The 20934-nt window shown below is 38.7% G+C and overlaps 2 protein-coding genes across 2 annotated transcripts; both read right to left on the bottom strand.

The window, feature by feature from the left end:
- Positions 1 to 684: 684 nt before the first annotated feature.
- On the bottom strand, positions 685 to 9856 carry plekhd1 (pleckstrin homology and coiled-coil domain containing D1). The gene is made up of 13 exons (XM_085343217.1): positions 9702 to 9856; positions 6946 to 7039; positions 6714 to 6803; positions 6196 to 6272; positions 5938 to 6029; positions 5791 to 5843; positions 5529 to 5623; positions 5288 to 5381; positions 4461 to 4651; positions 3242 to 3374; positions 1863 to 2007; positions 1269 to 1412; positions 685 to 839 (listed from the first exon to the last, which is right to left on the bottom strand). The coding sequence occupies exons 1-13, from the start codon at positions 9854 to 9856 to the stop codon at positions 685 to 687; spliced, it is 1518 nt and encodes a 505-aa protein (XP_085199343.1).
- A 1294-nt stretch (positions 9857 to 11150) lies between these two features.
- Positions 11151 to 18166, bottom strand: slc39a9 (solute carrier family 39 member 9). The gene is made up of 7 exons (XM_085342542.1): positions 17635 to 18166; positions 17403 to 17511; positions 15813 to 16019; positions 15378 to 15446; positions 14898 to 14983; positions 13526 to 13660; positions 11151 to 13283 (listed from the first exon to the last, which is right to left on the bottom strand). Exons 1-7 carry the CDS (start codon positions 17728 to 17730, stop codon positions 13050 to 13052), a joined length of 936 nt encoding a protein of 311 aa, XP_085198668.1. The 5' UTR covers positions 17731 to 18166; the 3' UTR covers positions 11151 to 13049.
- Between the last annotated feature and the right edge of the window lie 2768 nt (positions 18167 to 20934).

Below are 20934 nucleotides of genomic sequence, written 5' to 3'. Positions count from 1 at the left end.
AAACTAGTGACCATGAGTGACTATGACTCTTTTCTGACAGCACTATATAGTAAATAAACTGATACAATCAGCACCTATTAAATAGAAATTTCAGACAATAATTAAATAGGGTTATTACTAATGCTTTCTTGAAGGTTATGCTAAAAATAAATAACAGTAAACCCAAAAAGGAGTAGGTAACGTGGCATTCCTAGTTTAGCTTATGTGATTAGTTCCTTCTGGTCAACAAAAGACATAATTTATGTTAATGAAAAAATTTAAAGTTCTACTCTAAAATAAATCCCCACAGCTCTAAACAGCAAAACTCAAGAGCTGCTTTGGAGTCTTGTTTTTCACCTAGGCGCTTTAGGCTCCACAGTCGCTCTTATTTGCCTAATCTTCAGTTTTCCCTGCTGTAGGAATTTAGTTCCCAATTTAACTCCACTAACATTCCTAGATCTGTTGAGTCTAAAAGACAACAAACCCATCAGACCATGAGAGAACAGAAAAAGTGGTCTTATATTTAATCTTTTAAATTTTGACTGATCAACTAAAACTTTGTCATGGTTTCAAATAACACAGCTTTCTGTGCACATTCATTTACAGCGTCTTAATGATGGGTTTGGTAACAGCATCTCTGGGTGACTCTGAGACTGAGGTGAAGCTAAGGACCGTTTCTCTTCTTTTACCTCGCTCTATCTCCTCTCAGACGTCTGTTATGTTTGTGGCGTCCTTGCGAGCCATGATCTTGTACACGCTCTCTCTGAAGCTGCTGTCCGAGGTCAGGCGTCGGGCGGTCTCCCTCAGCTCCTCGATGCTGCCGTCAGCGTTGGCTACAGCGAACGACTTGGAGTGTTTCACTGTAGCGAGACAATGAAATGTGGAGCTCAGTCAATGGAGTGCTCCATTTGGGACAACGACATTTCAGAAATGTATTGCTTTAATCATTTGTCACGAAGACAATGTGTTGCTTTTCTTGATTTTTTTAATAAATAGTATTAGGCAGAGATCTGGGGTTTTTGGACTGGTAACTGGGGCTCTGAAAAAAGATTAACTAAACAATTTCTCAGACTCTATGGCAAAACCTAAAATAATTACTATTATTTAACAGTCTGTAACCGTAATACAAGTAGAAACTCAATAAAATGGCATTGGATTTTTGAACACTTTAGAAAGAAAACTTAAACACTCCACAGAGAGAGCCAAATGTACCTGAGAGTAGGGACTTGAGAAGCATGATTCTTTGGTGCTTTATTATGCTATGATGATTATTTCATGATATTACTTACACCAGTGACGCTTCGAAGCTCGCCTCTGGATTCGGCAGCTCTTAATTCTGCGCGCAGCAGCTTTGTGAAGGTATACTGCATTCTTCATTATGGCTGGGAGCTTTGCCTCAATTTCTGCTGCACAGATACACTCCTCAAAGAACCCTGGATACACACAATCAGATGCATTCGTTATAAAGAGGATGCTCTGCCTTCAAACATGTACCCTCAGGCAGGGTCCTGATTTCATGCCTTAGTGGTAGCTTGGAAACTTACAATGACAGGTTAAAATATGGCATTGTGGTAAAAAAATTACAGAATCAGTTCTAGTACATTTATCTAGTAAATTTTTTGTCTACTGGAATATTTAATAAGAAATGATTGAGTCATATTTTCTAGTGAACATACAAAGTCACAGAGGTGTGAGAAGTGCCAAATTAAATCAGTTTCCATGGCAATAAAACGACTATCCCTTGTTCTGCGTGTGCATGATCCACCGCCACAGTCAGATTTCTCCAACAACCGACTTAAGCTCTTTGAATTTTTCAGTGCACTTAATGCATCATATATTGACCAGATAACTACACCCAAACGGATAACAGTGCATGCACTCACTCCTCAGCTGCGTGACGTCGCCCTTCATCTTCTCATCTCTCTCTTTGCTACGCTCCAGTGAGTTCAGGCCTTTCTCCAAGTTCTGCAGAGCCTCTTCAGCCTCTTTTAGCCTCCTCTCCAGCTCCATCCGAGACTCTATCTCTGCCTGGGCAAAAGGGGGAATAGAAAGCCAAGTTTATTTAAGACCTATACTGTAGAGGATTTTTAGTCCATAGTATCCTGATCAGTTGCTGATGTGTTTTTGATGCGAGTTTGAAAATTGAACTTAAACAGAATAAATATTGATTGATGTTAGCTTTTGTCCAAAAACATCTCTGTAAAACTCAATTATGTAGACATCTATAGTGTTAGGCTATTCCACATGTAGGTATTCTGCATCTGAAACTGCTCATCTGCACTTTACAAATAATCAACTTAAGCTGAGGCCTGAGAAACAGGGATGCAGAAGGAGCCGTCTGAGCAGGTAGACTAAGGTGATTAAGCAAAGCAGGCAGAAAACAAATGTAATTTCAAACAGAGAAATTAGACAACAAATGAGAGTGAGAAACCCCGTCAATGCAATGCATACTTTAAAGTCAGGGAGATCAGACTGAGTGTGATGGGCGAGCCAGCTGATTATAGGCAGGATGCAATAGAAACAACTGACAGGATGTCATCATCACTCTTTCTAAGTCTTTAGTGGCGTTAAGGGTGTTTTTATGAGGATTTTACATTCAGAATGTTTTAATTGGCCAACATAAATAAAGGAATGTAATTATTAGAAGACTTTGAAATATTTTGAGATGTCATGACTGTTAAAAAAAAAATTATGATTTATTCCATTTAATTCCACAACACTAATACATGCTAGCTGTACCAGTGTAATTGACTTCCTGCTGTGATTTTGCTGCTATACAGCCACTCAGTAATGTATAATTTGTGAGACAGATGCCTTATATTGTGTCATTTCTTTTAGCAACAGTTATTGAAAAAGTTAGCTTATTTTTCTTATCTTTTTTTATGTGAATATAAATTTACATTTGCACTTTTGTCTTGCATTTGGATGCAATGTAAAAAAAAAAAAAAAAGCATTTGAGTAACTTTTACAGAGTCTGTAGCAGTTGTGATGCAGTTGTTACGAGATGCTACACTGTTGTTAAAGGTGTTAAAATATGATATTATGTTTCCAGCAAGCTATGCTGTAGGGTCTGAAGTGTCACACATCAATACATACACAGACTCATCTAAATATCTAAATTCTTTGGAAGTTGTGAGAGAAAAAAAAGTTCCACTCAAACTACATTTAAAGACTAAAGTCTGCTGGCGGATTAACGCAGTGATCTTTGAAAAGGTGTTTCATTAACATGCAGGCTGAGAGCTGCTGAGTCACACCGTGTTACCTTGAGCTCAGCCTCAGTCTGCTGCTTGTCCACACTGAGCTGAGAGAGCGAATGCTGCAGCGTCCGGGCCTGAGACGAGTAGTACTCCCTCTCCTGCTGCAGGACTACAGCCAGCTCCTCATTCTCCCTGATCCTGAATAAAAGAAACCACACTCAACATTAAAAAGGAAGCACACACAAAACCCGACCAACTTAAAGGAAGGGTTTGGTCTGTGGGTTTTTAAACAACACTGCCTGTATGGTGGATGCATCTGTCAGTTTTCTTACGGTCATGCTGCTCACTGAGCTCTACAGGAGACACATGAATGTACACCTCAGGTCATTTCTGGGAAGATCTGGATTTTTTGTTTAAAGATAATTTATCCATGAGTATTTAGTATCTGCTTAAAATGTATTTACTGAACTAGTTTTTGAGGTTTTGGATCCCAAAGGTTCAAAGTATTCCTTACAGAATAATTATGTTCCATGGTTTATTTCTGTTTTCTATCTGTGGAATTAAATGAATTCCTGAATGTCAAATAAAACTGAGAAAATATATACTTTCATCGTGATACGAGTATGAAAAGGGGCAAACACTGTATAAGTAGACGAGTATAAAAAAGCAAAAATGCATCTACAGTTAGTAGACATTGTTGTGAGATCCATTCATGAGCATGCAGGGTTTAAAATCTCATCAGCAGCATCCTTTATACTACATTTAATGTGATCCAACATATCTAGCGTGATACAACAAGCGAAGCAATGTATGAGAATGTTTTCAGTCTGATTATGTTACATAGTGTTCATGTGACAAAAATACTGCTGTCAGTCCAAATGTTACGTAGGAAAAATGGCTGAGTAAAGGTCAAGCATACGGAAAATGCAATGTTATAGGTTTTAGCATTTTGTAACTGAACATTAGTGCTACACAGTCAATAACAGCTGCCTGTAAAACTTCACTTACGGCCGCCAATCAATCTGCTGGTTCTTTTAGGATCAATACACATTTCCACTAAGAGTTACATCCTGTAATACATTATTATAGAAGTTCCCTGTCAGACTGTTTTTTGTGATATCCTGGTATGATGTATGATTCATCAGTCAAAGAATATCAAAACAGAACATGGTCTTATTTGATGTACCCTCTAAAAAGAATCAGAGAAATAAAAATCCTAAAATATTCCTTGCTGACTCCAACAATGCTCTGCCAGTAATCGTTTGCTCTTGAGGTTACACCCACTTATCCTCAGCCTGATCTTTCTCCTTCAGCAGGATCTTCATTTGCTCCTCAATGTGATGCAGGTCCTGCAGCAGGTCACCGTCCTCAGACTCCATGCAGCTTTTTTCTGAGCTCTCCACCTCCGCCTCCTTCTCCTCCTGCTCCTTTACTCCCAGCAGCTGCAGCGTTCGCTGTTTCTCCTGGGACAGCTCCTGATGAAAAATGAAAAACAGGAGAGATACAGATTTTGCTTACTTAAAAAAAAAAAAAGTTGATTTGTCACATATACATTTTTTAAAATCCCCTATTTAATACTTCATATAAGCCAAGTGAGAATCTTTTCATTGAAATCAACTTTGTTTATTGTGTCCAACATACTGTTTTAAACCTGCCTGAAGTTATTTTAGCACTAAGTACAACAACAACAAAAACATAACAAGCAGCTGGATAGCGTGGTAGTGAGACTACACGCCTTTGGAGCGGTAGTCGCAAGTTCAAGTCCTGGCTGAGGATAACTGTATCCAGTTAGGGTCCATTCGGGAGAAGGGTCTCATGGCCTGCTCTCCCAGTTACATGAGGTACAACACACATGCTACGGCCAGGACATCAGGGGGGTATCATCATCATCCCCGCCTGACCAACACTTGAGGAGGTTGTGGTTTTAAAGTAGTTAGTTCAGTTCAGAGTAAAGTAGCTAGTAGTAGAGGTGATGTGTAGACCTCTGGAGCTGGGGAGTGGCCCCTGTGACCTGACCCCCGGATAAGCTAGAAGGTGGATTAGGTGGTCTGAAATCATGTAGTGTGTCGTCGATTCCTGTATGATACAGGAATAGGTTTTCAATTAAATACCTCGAGGGATTTTTGCAGTGTGACCGTCAAGCTGCTCAGCTCTTCTTTTTCACGCTCGACACCTTTCAGGGACTGAGCTGTGCCATCCAGGTCGCTGCAGTTCAGCACGAACAAACGTGGAAGTAAAACAAAACAGACAAAGAGATGGGGATAAAACCGTATTTAACCTGCGTTAAATCAGCACCACTACAATGATTGAGCATGGAGAATTAAGTTGAACGTATCAAGGCTGAGTGTGTACAGTTTGATCTGCTCCTGCTCCGCCTTTAGCTCCACGACCACTTCTTCAAACTTCTGTTTCTCCTCCTCCAGGATCTGGTTCAGACGCTCCAGCTCCTGCATGAACAAACAAACTGCATAACTATTAAAACATAACACATCAATGATCTCATGATGAAGGTGACTACTACATCTGCATCTTTCATTTTATCATCTCCATATAAAACTTAAATGATTTGTTTATTTACAAATCAATACTAATCTCTTAATCCTTGAAAGTTCACCTCTCTCTGAGCTCGTTGATGACTAAGCTCCTCAGTCTCTTCCATCAGTTTATCTGGAAGAAGAAATAAATATATTGCTAATACCCTGCCTTCACTTGTAAGACCTTTGAAAGGTAAATTTATTCAGATGACCTTTCTCCTGCTTACCCAGGTATTCTTGCTTCTCTTTGGCCAGCTGCAAGCCCTGAGCCTCCAGACTTTCAATCATCGCTTCCCCCAGCTGTGCATTTTTCCATGTGCTGTTGGGAAGATGCAGTGATTTGAGAAAATCAAAGCACTATTAGCAAAATTAAAACATTCAAATGCTTTTAAAAAGCTGCAGCAGACAAAGGAAGCATGTTTTTAACAGCAGAAGAAATGTGTCTCAAAAATAATCATTCTGAATGAAGTAAATGAATTACTCACACTTTCCCTGACTCATGGAGCATCTCCATCCACTGGACCTGCTCCTCCTGAGACTCAGCAGCCAGCACTATGGTGCCCTGGGGGCCAGACACACTGTGTTTTACATGTTAGCAGCTAATAAATGATCGTTTCATGCTGTAAAATGAATTTTGGCTGGGGCGGTGCTGGTAGTGTGTCTCTCTACAGCTCCAGTCAGTTAACTATGTGCAAGTTGTTTGACATGTTTATTTTTGTAGAAATTTGTTGTTGCGTGTTGTCTGTGTGCAGCTTTTTCTCCACACGCAGCTTCACAGATGACAAGTTTTAGACTTACGTGACATTAGTTTGTTAACCACTTGGGGGCAGTAGAAAAAAAAACTGTAACCACAACATTAATAATTAACATCTACCTTATTTTAGAGTACTTCATCCTGGCATACGGATTTCTAGCTTAGTTTTTGGTGTCCACCAGCTTATTTTAAATTTGATTTAAACTTGCAATCATTTATAATGTAATGGGAAAAGATTTTTGTTCTTACAGAGAAATCTTCAAGGTTGATGATGATGGCAAAGGGCATCCCCAAGTCTTCATTTGCTGACACCACACATCCTCCCAGAGGAATGACTCCCTAAGACAGGAAAAGGTTTTGTTTTTTTGGTCATTTGAGTTCATTTGATCTTTCAAAACTAAACTAAAATATCAGAAAACAAGCACATCTCTAACTTTTGCTCAATTTTGTTATTGTTACCAGAGATACTGCAGCTGCTCACCTTGGGGTGAATGTTGAAGTACCTGTTGGTCTCAAAGTTTCTCTTCTCACTTTCTGCATAGTAGAGCAAGAAGCTGTCTTTGATGATGAAGAATCTTTGTACCAAGGAAACAATGAAAGCAAGACTGAGTGAGTCCTGTGGGGCTAAAAGGAACCAACGTCTGGCATCGCTCTAAGTTTTAGTCACTCGATTGACTGAATATAAAAATGTTTTTGCTGATAACCCATTAACACTTTTCTCTGCTCGTTTCTCTTTATGCAAGTTTTTCAGTCTTATTGCACACACGTCTTTTGTAATATCTTTACTTTCTCATTACTGAATCCATGCTATGTTAACACACTCAGCCTAGGGACTCAATTTTCTTTTACTGCTGCTGCACTAAATAATTTTGTGGTTTTGAAAAAGTTTCTGTTTAAACAACTGTTGAGTTGCTTTGGGTTAAATAGCAGTGACGAGTACAGTTATTTTGTGTATGAGCTGCTGTTTTCTGTCCATTTTATTTTTTGGAGCATTAAGAAGAATATTCATATTTTTCCTAAGTCCACCGGTCCAATCATCAGTCTGTTCATCACACCAATCATAACACAGAGAAATGTGTGGCAAGAGTGGAATCATTTTTTTTATGTATTAAAATGTAAAATTAAGTTTAGAGTTTTGTGAGAGCACATGTTTTATTATTACAGACATACTATAAGTATAATCTGGATGAATATAATATATAATAAACCATTTTAAACCAGTTTTTGTTATATAACATAATCCCATTTATCGATCTGTTAATCAGAGTACTGCAAACAGGTCTACACACTGGAATGATAAAGCCTTCTTAAAATAAGGATGTTTGTTTCAAAGAGTCATTACATTAAATTAAATCTGACACATATAAAAAGAGACACAAGAAAATTAGTTCATTTACAGTTCTGTGCAAAAGTCTTGAGCCTGCCTTTATATTTTGTTAGGAAAATGGGAAATAGGTACAATTATTTATTGAAAAATGTGCAAACACACATGTAAATAGAGTCTATAGAACAAAAACAGAGTTTGTGCAATTCTAACAAGTTTGAAATTAACATGAAAAATATTTGGTATGATTTATCACTCCAAAAGACCTGTTTCGACTTATTTTCAGTCTAGTTTTTATTTAATTTGGCACGCACCAGCATTTTCTCTTTGTTTTCCTTCCTTAAAAATGGCTTCTTGACAACCGCTCTACCACTGAGACCATTTCAGTAAACAGTAGATGGATCAACTGCACGGCTAGAAGCATCTCTCAGGTACCATGTCAGGTCTTTGCTGGATTTTCTTCCCTATTAAGGATGTGACTGTCAGACAGTACAGATAAAGCTTTAGGCCTACCACGTCCTCTTTTGTCCTCAATTTGTCCAGTTTCCTCACAGGACATGCTGCACACCATCTAAACAACTTTTCAGGTAGCGGCACTTTGTTGTTGTAAAAATAGTTCTTTGCCAGATTGTTTGTCATGTGTAAACTCAGCATTAGTTCATCATTCAATGTTTGAATGATTCATAGGTCAGTGTGAACACACAGCATTTCATCACAATACAGAAAAACACTGAAAGACCTTCAGAAAGCCTTGTAGTCTCATTCCTTGGAAACAAAATATAAAGAAATGAATAATAACTCAAGGCTTTTGCACAATACTGCACTAGTTTAGGGAGTGGCTTTGTGAGTTTGGGTGGGACTCATAACGGAAATGACTGACTAAGAGATATATTTATTTTAGAAATTAATCAAAACTAGTGAATAAATTGTTAACATTTAGTTTCTAGTATGAATACATCCTACTTTTCCAACACTAGAAGATGTTCCTGTCTTTAGAAAAATCTCCTACAACACATCCAAATGTGTAATACTCGTCCTGACTTTCATTAAACTATTTAATTTTCACCCTAAAAGCAGCTGTGGAATATGCTGGACTATTAACACTTAAGGCTGATAAGTCTTTTACATACATTTCATCCCACTGGTTGGGAGATTTATATTAAACAGCTGGTAACGACAATAAAACCTACTAAACCAAATTTAGCACAGAAATCCAAAGAAGCACTTACTGAAAATTTTAGCGACCTTTATGACACAAGCAGCTGGGATAGGTTACAAATGGTGTGCTGCAAATGGACTCTCTGGATCCACCGTATATTGTCGTTTTAACTGTTATGTAAACTAAGAGCATTACCATGACTCAAGATATCAATCCAGGCATTTTGACCAAATTTAAACTGCTCTCAGGATATACTGAAAATGCGGGTGTGGATAAATATTTCCTGTTATTATATAAAGCAATCCTCTAATACAAAACATGTCAAAGTACAGTTTACAAAATCCTATTGCTCTCTTCTGGGATTAAAAATAAAGAAGTTTAATCAATAAGCATTCATAAAAGATAATAAATAAAACAATTATTGTCAATTTATAGGGAAAAATTACTCCAGATGTTTTACCTACAATTTGTAATGCAAATTAAAAGGTTTCATTTTCTCTCGGTATGCAAGAATTTTTATTTTGCAGCTGTAACAGCCAATAAATGAGTTCTAAATACAACACAGCTAATTCAAACTTTTAGTTCAGACTTTGATACAGGAGAGAAAATTCTAACCACTTCCTAAACATGATTGTTTTGTCGCTGTCAAGGGGCAGCCTGCAAACTAAAGAAAAAGCTGAGGCATCAAGAGAATTGATCACATTTAGCTGTAGGATCAAAACAAAACAACAACTTAGTCACACCTCACCCTTACCTGCGCGACCACTTGGCTGATGGCCGACCGAACGGCCTCTTCCAGAGCACGCCATGCAGCTGCACTTTGGTGCTGATGTCCAGCAATTCAGAGTCTGACTGCTCCATTGATGACCAGGGCGAAAACCGAGAGTTCCTGGATGAAGACGAGAACATCCTCTGTGGCTTCCCTCGCCCTGGGAGGTGGGACAAAAACGATCAATAAAATAAAAATAAATAAACAAAGCACAATGCAATCACTCAATAACAATTAGTCCAGCAACACCCGATAAACACACACATACACGCACGCATACACACATAGAGGTGCTGCAGGCACAGCTTCAATACAAAGCAGGAAAAGCAGAAAACAAATCCCAATAACTCAGCAGGGCGGAACAATGCAGCTGCCAATACGCTCATCAGCTGGAGGCAGACTGACTGCACAGCGATGATGAAAACAGGATGGGGGGGGGGATACTGGAAGGCAATGGGGGAGGGAGAGAAGCTTTAGGAATGAGTTGCTAAATCTGAAGCCAGTCGATATATTCCAGCCAGTAAAAGCTGTTATTCAGATTACAGTATTTGCAGAGAGGAGCAGTTTCCAGTTATTGGCAGGTATGAACTCTCCAGTCTCTCCATCAGTCCATCCTGCACCCTAGCAGTGAGTTAGGAGGAAAGCCATGGTTCCACAACTTTCTATTAAAGAGGATGAAGAGTCAGAACAGTTGTTGTATAGCTTTAGTGTCACGGGTATCAGATTCATTTACAGAACATGTGTCCGAGTGGATGGACGGAAGATTATAAAGATACCGATAGTTCAGCCTTGAAATCCAGGACAGATAAATGCTGTGTAACTGTAAGGCAACAGTTGCAGTCTGAACCTCTGTGATTTTATTCAGACTCTAAAGTCAAAGTCAAAACATGTTACTGACCCATTATGTTTGTAAGTTAAATGATCAGACATCATCACCAATTAAAAAAACTTTAATTTAGTCATCATAAAACACGCTCCTTTACAACTGATTTTTACAATCAAAGTATGGAAATAAGGCAGACCCCTTTAGGAATGATAGGAAAAGAAGAGAAAACAGATTCACACCGACCTCCACCGAAATTAACTATACAACTATCAGCCTGATATCCCCACCCCCCTTGATTGAGATAATCAGCCCCAATATGAGCCTTTATCTTTAATCATGAAATGCATTTAGATCATTTTAAATCTGAAGGGGATGTGCCTTCAGCCAATTAAACCCCAGTATTTTGGCTGGAAAAGATGATGAAGCCTCGAGTTGAAATATTAATTAAAAATTTATTTTTTTTTAATTTATACTTTTGAAACTGATGGGATCATGTGTGAACAAACTACATTCTGAATAAGAAGTTATAAAGAGATATCTTGCAGCCAACTCTAGTCTCCAAACTTTAAAGAGGCTATTTAACCATCATAAAGCTTTTTTCCCTGCAATGTTAATTAAATTTAATCAAGCCACAAACCAGACCCCACATTAAGTTTTAAGGTTTTCTGTAAGGGATGAAAAAAAGCTGTAGATTGCCGTAGTAACTCAAGTTACAGAGATATAATGGTACATAATGAGGCTGCCTACTAGTGTGCCAAGTTGTCAAGCATCACAGTGGAGGGGGACGGTTCCCAGTTCCCTTTAGTACGCACAAACAGTTTCTCAGAAAAAAAAACAAAAGAGTCATGCAGCTTCTGGTCTGCATGCAATTTCACCCCACCTTCTGTCACAGTCACTCAAAAAACAAAACAAACAAAATAAAGCCTAAAACAACACGCCGTGCTTCTTCTCATACAAGTTAGAATTAATTCACAGGTCGTGTGTAAAAGCCTTAAATTTATACATAAATCAAAGACCCCTCAAGTCAGTCTGTAGCTTGTTGAGTTGGTACTGCGAAGACGAGTTCGTCGATGTCCAAAAGTTCAACATAGAAAAAAAAGAAACTGTAATTGAGAGTAAGCAGTTCTGTCTCACACAGGAAATCCCCATGATTGTGGAGGGAAGAAGTTGCTTTGTACAGTATACATACATATACAAACACGCGAGCTCTGCTGTGAGCAGGCACAGTGATACAGAGGATATCCAAAATCAGCCTACTTACATTTTAATGGTGCTGGAGCAGAGAAGTAACTGAGGCAGAGCAGCATTTGGGACCCTCTAACTTTCAGATCTTGGTGCGTGAATAACATAACGAGCACCTTTATGATCAAGACAAACCCTCTGTACACATTTCAGACTTGGTTGCACTGCTGGCAAAGAAGTGACCTGGCCTCAATTTCACCTTTTTGGTGATTATTGCTGTAAGTATAATTACTTAATAGAGAGTTAACCCAAATAAAATTCTCCTCAAACAATCTTTAACAGGTCTGTTCTCCTGTGCCCAAAAAAGTTTTACCCAATGAATGCCCTCGAGCAAGACAAATCCCTCCACCACCTGAAAACACTCTACAACACAGACTTATCCCAAGTTTAAATATAAACTAAAGACATTTTAAAGAAAAGTGACAGTTGATGTTCAGATGGGAGGCTAGTTGTGTTTGTCGTTATGCAGGATTTAAAGGAAACTGTGTCGCATAAACAAAGAGCTTGTTACAAATGATTTCTCTAGCGGTGCCGGACACTCCACTTGCTAGACAAACTCACTAGCCACGGAAAAACTGTTACAAGCATCTTGCTGGTTAATCTGTCTGACCTACTGTGAAAACATGACCTCTGGCAAGAAGAAAACATCTTGTACAAGCCAGTGTTGTTTGGGGGCCATCCTCTTCAGAGATCTGTTTCAGGCTTGCTAATATGGCACTTAATCAGATCCAATCCATCAGTATTGTTGCTAATTTATCTACACTCTATACAATTATTTTTAAAAAAGTGAGTTTCACTGCTTTTGAGATATCACAAGTTTAATCAAGACTAAATCTCACTGTGCAACTGCCATCTAGTAAAAGGTCTCTAATGAAATCAGGGCTATTTTTCGACTTGGACGAGCACTATAACGCAACACTGAAAAATCCACAGTGACCTAAATGAACTCATCTAAAAGATCCACCTCTGGCATCTTGGAAAAAAATGATTTCTGGTGGAATTAATGCATACATACAGTAGATGCATTATACTTTGTTGTCAGTGTCATTAGATAAAATGTCATCATGTGCACTGGTTGTCACTGGAGCAACTCTGATTTTCACTCGTTCCCTGCTTCGAGTTCATTTTCAAGTCATAAGAAGTCCCTGCACAAGATCCATTAACAGACACCAAGCAATAAGACATCTGAATCCACCGTGATTGAAGTCTTTGTTTCAGCTTCTTCCTCCTGTACACCCATCTAAAATCCATCATGAGCTGTGGGTCTAATGATGGTGACCGATGGACAGCACCAGCGGAATGAGGCAGCCCAGCACCAGAGCTACCACCTCCACCTTGCTCAGTCCCTTCCCTCCGTTTCCTCCCGCAGGAGCGTGGCTGTGACCGCCGCCCCCCACCTCAGGCAGAACGTGGACCGTTGCCACGTAGAGGAATGTGCCAGCAGAGAAAAGCATGGCGACACCTGTGGCGTTGACGTCTGACAGTGCTTCTTTGCTGCTCTAAGAGGGGAAGAGACAAGAACAGTGTAAAGCTTAAAGTTCTCCTTTTCTAGTGACTCCAGTGTTGATGAAATAATGTCTTTGTAGTATTTGGGCAGTAGTGTAAAAATCACAATACAGACTAGTAAGATGACAGCTGGATATCTAGATCCTCAAAGTACTGTATTGTACCAAACAGTTAACACTGAAAACTAAACATCTAGCAAAATGAAAACAGATCAGTGCAAAAATATAATAATTACCTGACTGAGACCTAAAAATGTGAGCATGGCGAGGACTGGCGCTGCCAGGGCAAAGACCAAGAGATGTTTGCGGATACGATTTCTCTCGAGACCGGCATGCATTAGGAAGGATACAAGACCAAATGCTGCTGGCGCCTACAATCAACAAAACAGAAGAGTTTATATAGCAATTTACTGCAGCAAACAACAATCAATTCTTTTACCAGTTAATTTGTAAATTAATGCTGAAAAAAAACCCTCTGTGTATTATAAACTCAGTAGCTGTACTTAAATTTAATTCATTTGCAGGCCTGCAAAAATTAAAGACACCCTTACTGCTTCCTTAGGATTTATGGAGGAGTAGTAATTGATCATCATTAAGTGTAAGCACCTCTATAAATGCAGCTGTTTTGTCAGTTTGCTCCTCTGCAGCGATCAGCAGCAGAAGCAACTGTTTGTCTAGGAAGGGTTGTAGGTCCATTTTTATACAACAACAAGCAAACATATCCATCATCCTTGAGTGACAATGATTATTCACAAGAGGAAAACATTCAAGATATCAGACAATCTTCCTAGACATAGACAACACAGCAAATTCATCTCAGGGTCAGACTGTACAGTGCCCAGATAGATTGCAAAAAACAAACAAACCAAGAGCTACATCTCAGACTCTACAGCCCTCAGTCACAATTTTAAATGTTAAACACAGAACCTATACTGAATGAGTATAGGTTCTGTGGAAGGGTTGCTAACAGAAGGAATCTTCTCTTTAAAAAGAACATGGCAGCCTTGCTTAAGTTACCAAAATTGGATCCGATCAACCCACAAGACTTCTGGAACAATGTCCTTTAGATAGACAAGACTAAAGTGGAGATGTCTGGCCATAATGCACAGCGCCACATTGTTTTGGAGAAAATCAAACACAGCATATCAAGAAAAAAACAGATCATACAAACAATGAAGAAGGGTGGTGGAGAAGTTATGATTTGGACTTGTTTTGGAGCCACAGGACCTGGACACCTTGCAGTCATTGGTAAACAAATCGAAGTATTCAAGAGTCAAATGTAAGGCCATCTGTCTGACAACTAAAGCTTGGAAGACACTGGAAAATGCAACAGAATGACTGAAAAAAAAGAATCAAAGTGTTGCAAAGTCCAGACCTCAACATGGAAAATATCCGGCAAATCTATGAGAGACTAATAAAGTCACACAGAAAATAATTACTGAAGTTATCACATCTAAAGATAGTTCTACAAGCTACTGAATCACTGGGCTTGTTAGTTTTTCACAGGCCTGATCAAACTTTATTTTTAAGATGCCAGTATACGTATACACACAAACAAACAAAAAAAAAAATCAACCACTGACTGCATTATATATGATGTATATTTACCTTATGCAGCATGATAGCTACAAAGACAATGAGCTGAACGCTGGTCTGAGAGGTTGAGGCAGCAGCACCCAATGCAACACCATCAGCTGCAGGCAAAAAAAAAACCAGAAAGGTACAGTAACTACTGGAACACTTAAAAGCAATGATTCGTCATTAAAACAGCAATAAAATCTGGATTAAACTACTGTAATAAAAAGAAACTAATACTGTTTGAACTGAAAAGTAACATTTGTGTATACATTTTCCAAATTAAAACAATTTAAAGCTTAATTAAATTCATAGTATTCTGAAGTAACACAAACTCAGGTACAGAATAAAATTACATCTTTTTCATGAGTTCCACCAAATGTAAATACATATTTAATATTTATGATTAAATATTAATATAATTAATTAATATAATATAATTTAATATTAAATATTATTTAATATTTATTTTGTGTACAGTAGCATTATCAGACGATATTAAATCAGACCTACCTGCAGCATGGACCACAAGCCCCAGGGTGGTGGTGATTTTGGAGGAAGCAACTCTTGCTGCCTCTGGATCTAAACCAACCAACCAAAAATAAATAAATAAATAAACAAACACACATACACAACTCAAACAGTTTGTGGCAAGGAAACAAATCAATAATCTTGATGGACCACTATGTCCACACCGAGTTAAACAGCACCACAACATTGGCAGACTTTGAAGAGTATTATCAGCTTAAATAAAGATCTCTAAAATTGTTCAGTGCAGAGTGTGGGTGCATCTGGGAAAACAGAATTAGCAGTTGAGCCATTTGGATGTGTTTTGGGTTTAATTCAATCTTATTTTTCGAGGAGAATAAGATGAGAAGAGACTAATGACGAAGCTGCTTTTGCTGCTTTTCCCTAACCAACTCTGGCTAAGGCTATTTGAATGCTTACCTTCAGTGTTGTGAACATGAGAACTACCTATCTGGTCCACCAGTAGCATAAAGACAAAGCCTAGAACCAGAGACACTCCAATGTAGGCATGGAGCTGCTCTTGATTGTGCTCATGCTTCCCACTAGCACTAAGAGCTGCCTCTGCTTCACCCTTTCCCTCGGAAGCTTCTGCAACTGCAGACTGGCCGTGACTGTGGTGTCCACCTGCTGAAAGAGAAAAATCAGCAGAAAAATGGTCTGATAAAGACACAAATACGTTAATGCATCAGAACCAAAGAAATGTAAAATTAAAATTCCATCACACAGCACAGAGACCATCATAAATACTGCTATAAATACTGATATGGAAATGACAATAAGTCAGAAATTGGCAGAAACTGATTTCATGATGTTGCACTTTACTTTCCTCTGTTTAAATAAAATTCATACTGTTACAATGTACACAAGCACATATCATTGGTCTACATGCTCTCTACTTAATTTTCCTCTGGTATATTTCAGTTTAAGCCTGTTGCAAGCATGAAGGAATCCAGCGCTGTCACAAACATCTAAAGACTATTTTAGATTTTGCATTATAAAGTGCATAAAATAAGAAGCAGACAGGAAATGAGGAAAGAACAGACACTCAGGAAAGATGCACCCCTGAAAGTTACAATTACTCAGTACTTTCAGTAGAATGACTAATCAATTATGTAACATATAATTATCTGTAAAAAGGTTCAATCAACTGTTTAATCTACATTGCTGTTAAATGTACATAAAAGAAATTAACAAGTTGATTCAACATGATGGAAAACCTGAATATCTTTGGGTTTTGTATTGTCAGTCAAACAAAACAAACAGTACGAGTATGTCACCTTGTACAGTTTATTCAAGTAACAGATAAAATAAATAAATACATTTCATCAGCAACACAAAACAATTATTAGCTCAAGGTCTTCTAACAAGATTTTTTTTTTCTTAACTTACAGGAAGCAGCCAAAATTGTGTGTGGCGGGGGCAAAACAATTTGCTTCTCATTTGAAATTGTGATCACTTTTGGAAGTATTTAAACAACTTGTTTTGTCTGACTACCAACCCAAGAAAGATTACATTTACATTACACATCAAAGAGAAAAGCAGCAAAACAACACAAAGGGAAAACTTGGTGTCCTTTCTTGATAATTAACCGGCTAACTAATTTAATCTATCTACAATTAGGAGAGACGTTTATCACTTATTTATGTTTATTTGATTATTTCACCATGGCAGCCTCTGAAACACACTGTACATTAGAAATAAACCAATATGACAGTGGATGCCCTGAGCTTTGCAACTCATCCATGTATTTCTTAGCTTAAGGAACACGTATTTTTAAGAGCTGTAGCACATCCCGGCTGATTGTGAAAGGCATTATTACTAGTTTTCTGAGCCATAGACTAAAATAACCGAATGAGCTTATCTTCAAACGTGCACAATCCAAAGATATTGCAGTCCGTAAAAAATCACGACTATTACATTGTCTTACAGTTATTGATACAGTAGTTAATTCTTAATTGTCTGTCCATTCATGATCTGAGCAAACCTTCCATCTCCCCCAAGGAACCCTACCTTCAAGGATTTCTTCGTAAAGTGCATGGACCCCTTCTGGGATGATCACGGCAAGTGCAGTCCCACAGAGCAGCCCTGCTCCCAGCACAGTGATCAGCTTCAACTTCTCCTAAACAAAGTCAGAGACCCAGACCTTAAGCACAGTAGCTTCTTATTGTTTGAAAGTTCAGTCCATTTTATGATAGCTTGGTAGCTAAAGTTAGCTACATGCATATGTATGTCACAAACCTACCTCTGAGAAGTTAACCGCTAAAGGTATCGTCCCGGCCACATAACATCCCACCAGCATCGCAAGGGACAGCAGGCTGATCGAGCTAAAATCGTCCATGACTGCACTTTTCTCTTCGGCTAACCTACTGCTAAGCTATACCATCAAATCCAACCTCCACCTGCGCTTTTAGCACGGACCTTTGCTCGTGACGGTAAAGTTCAAGAACATTAGTTTTTTTGGTGGTTAATTCAATACACGTCACGACCCACTTTCGGTACCAACCCGGTCTGGTGCTAAACATCCACTTTATAACTGGTCAGTGTGTCGCTCACTGGCCTCGGTAACGCAGTCAAAGCTAAGCTAACTAGCGTCAGTATGTATATGCCTTTCGATATTAATGAAAAAGAAACCCGGAAACAGTAACCGTCCAGTGCAAACAACTGATACTTCGCATATTTTCTGTCAAGTCCAGTTGTCAGAATAATATTGCAACTTCCCGATTCGGTTAGCGTCAACACACCGGCTAACTGAACATCTTCTTGTTTGGAGCTGATCAAAGTGCTTCCGGGTCAGAGTTTAGCCGACCTGCCACGTATCCGCGAGACTCGCTGGAAAAGATAAGGAAGTAATGTGACAATTTTAGCAACAAGTCATAAACATGGGGAAAAAACAAGAATAAACACCAACAGTAGATTCTGTAAGAGAATTTGCAGTTTTTATTTTTGTGCGGTTTTTAAAGTTTTATTTATTTGTTTGGCTATTTGTTTATTTAGTTATTTATTGCAAATAATAATACACTTAAACGTAAAATATGACTATAAATAAATAATACACTGGAGGAAAATTGTTAATACTTTTTTAGATTTTCAATGTAAAATTTCCAGATTGTTATATTTAATTTGCTTAATGTACATAATATTCACTTAATGTATATAATGTTGGTGGTCCCCATCTTTAAGAAGGGGGACCGGAGGGTGTGTTCCAACTACAGGGGGATCACACTCCTCAGCCTCCCGGGGAAAGTCTATGCCAGGGTGCTGGAAAGGAGAGTTCGTCCGCTAGTCGAACCTCGGATACAGGAGGAACAATGCGGTTTTCGTCCTGGTCGCGGAACACTGGACCAGCTCTTTATCCTCTCGAGGATACTTGAGGGTGCATGGGAGTTTGCCCAACCAGTCTACATGTGTTTTGTGGACTTGGAGAAGGCATTCGACCGTGTCCCTCGGGGTGTCCTGTGGGAGGTGTTGCGGGAGTATGGGGTGTCTGGCCCATTGCTACGGGCCATTCGATCCCTATACAACCGTTGCAAGAGCTTGGTTGACGGGGGTAACTACTTTGGCACAACACCGACAACATTTTGAGCATTTTCGACAGTTTGTGAAATGGTCGTCATTGGCATTACATGCCAGTAGTGTTCGCTAACTGACTTTACCGGTGATTATATTTATTATTGTTATTATTATTATAATTATTATGTATTATGATTAGTTTCCCCACCGGAAGAATGCGACATTCTTGCCAGAACATTCCCAAATAATTGACCACGTTTATTAACAGATCAATTTTCTCCACAGTTTTAGGGTGAGCTAGAATAGATATATGGTTTCAGTAATACGAATAAGAGCGCAACAACATAGAGACAATGACGATCACTCTCATAATTTCATTACGTTAGTGCACCCATCGCTCCGCATCCTTAACGCTACATTGATGTCGAGAGTCTCTGACACAGCTGTGCTCTGCAGCACAGACACCCTGCTTATCTGTGATTCGGCCAGACTGGTGTTGAACTCCAAAGACATGCGCGGGGTTAGGTTAGTTGGCTGTTGGTGTGAGTGGTTGTCTGAGTCTCTCTAATAACCCTCCAACAGACTGGCGACCTGTCCAGGGTGTACTTTTGCCCTATGACAGCTGGAATACAACCTGAATAAAATAAGTAGGAGAAAATGAATGATGTTTATGAACTGTAGTTAATGTAGTCAGACAATAAGTTACCGAGCAACAGGCCACAAGTCTTGGTGCAGAATCATACTAAGATTTAAAAAATAAAATGTTGGCACTGGTGTTTGAAACAGTATACTGTCAGTAAGACTGGAGCAACTGCACACATCTGGAAACTAATAACTAGAGTAGTTAAGTAACATTTTGTTACTGCATCCATTTAGCCAGGTATAATTAGCATGTCTACATACATGTCATTTCTAATGTGGTCCTATGTGGTATGTTGTAGGACAGTGAAGTGTCTGACACTGACCATGTACCAGTGCCTGAGAACACTGGTATGGAGGGGGAGAACGCACCTCTTTACTGTATTTGTCAGAAACCAAACATCAACTGCTTCATGATGTAAGTATATATCAGTTTTATATTTGCAGTACGTGCAGTAGGGGTGGGCGCTAGCTTCAGCAATGTTATCAGAGATTTTTTTTTTTTTAAATGAAGATCTTCTATTTCGAGAAAACTACCAATAAGGATATATGCACAGATCTAGAAAACAATACTGTAACATTTTATTGATGCTTGCAGTTTGGAGGCAGCAGTATTTGCAAGTGTAACTAAATTCCAGGCATTTTCCATCCTTCTTTTCATATCAGCTTTTTTCTAATTGTCAGTGTGAACCAAGGTGTCAGCAGCAGCATTATAGTGCAAAAGTAGTGACCCAGCATAGATCAAATGTAAGCACAAAAGTAGCCAAGGTAGTGTTTTTCCTGGAAGTTTTAAGTGAAAGAATAAAGTAACTGCTTACCACTTTAGTTTAACAATGATTAATGAAATGTAACCGTGTAACTCATCAGCAGTCTGCACAGTATGGTCACATATTAAAACTGAAGAATATGTTGTACTTGTTGTAGTGTTTCATCATGGGTCCAGTTTTTACCCAGGTGCTTAAAGCCCTTCTTTACCCTCATGTAACACCAACAGTAATTTCCAACCACTATTTCCTGTTCCTGTCAGTCAAACAAACAGACGACAAACATCTTCTATAAACAGGAATAATGTCATTTTATCGGATTAGAAAACATCTAATCTAGCGTTGATATTACACTGCTGTTTAGTGTCTGGCTAATCTCAGTGTCACCAAAATATCTGCCCTACATGTCAAACAATGAGAGAACTTGAAACAGTAACATCACCTAGCAGCTTATTTTAATTAGTGCTAACGTTTTGTTTGCTGGCTAACATTGCTATTATTATAGTCACAGTTAATTGACTTTGAATAGCTTTATTTCAAAAGTAATTTTACAATTTCACAGCCATTTAGCTGTGTTAACTGTACATGCTGTAGGTCATAAGGCGTGCATGGATCATTTTTATAATCAG

The sequence above is a fragment of the Diplotaxodon limnothrissa genome, linkage group LG19, assembly GCF_057381915.1.
Source record: "Diplotaxodon limnothrissa isolate DT_005_m linkage group LG19, D_limnothrissa_male_GT1.1, whole genome shotgun sequence".
Classification (NCBI taxonomy): domain Eukaryota; kingdom Metazoa; phylum Chordata; class Actinopteri; order Cichliformes; family Cichlidae; genus Diplotaxodon; species Diplotaxodon limnothrissa.
The sequence above is the reverse complement of the archived record's forward strand: the minus strand, read 5'-3'. Positions and strand labels throughout refer to the sequence as shown.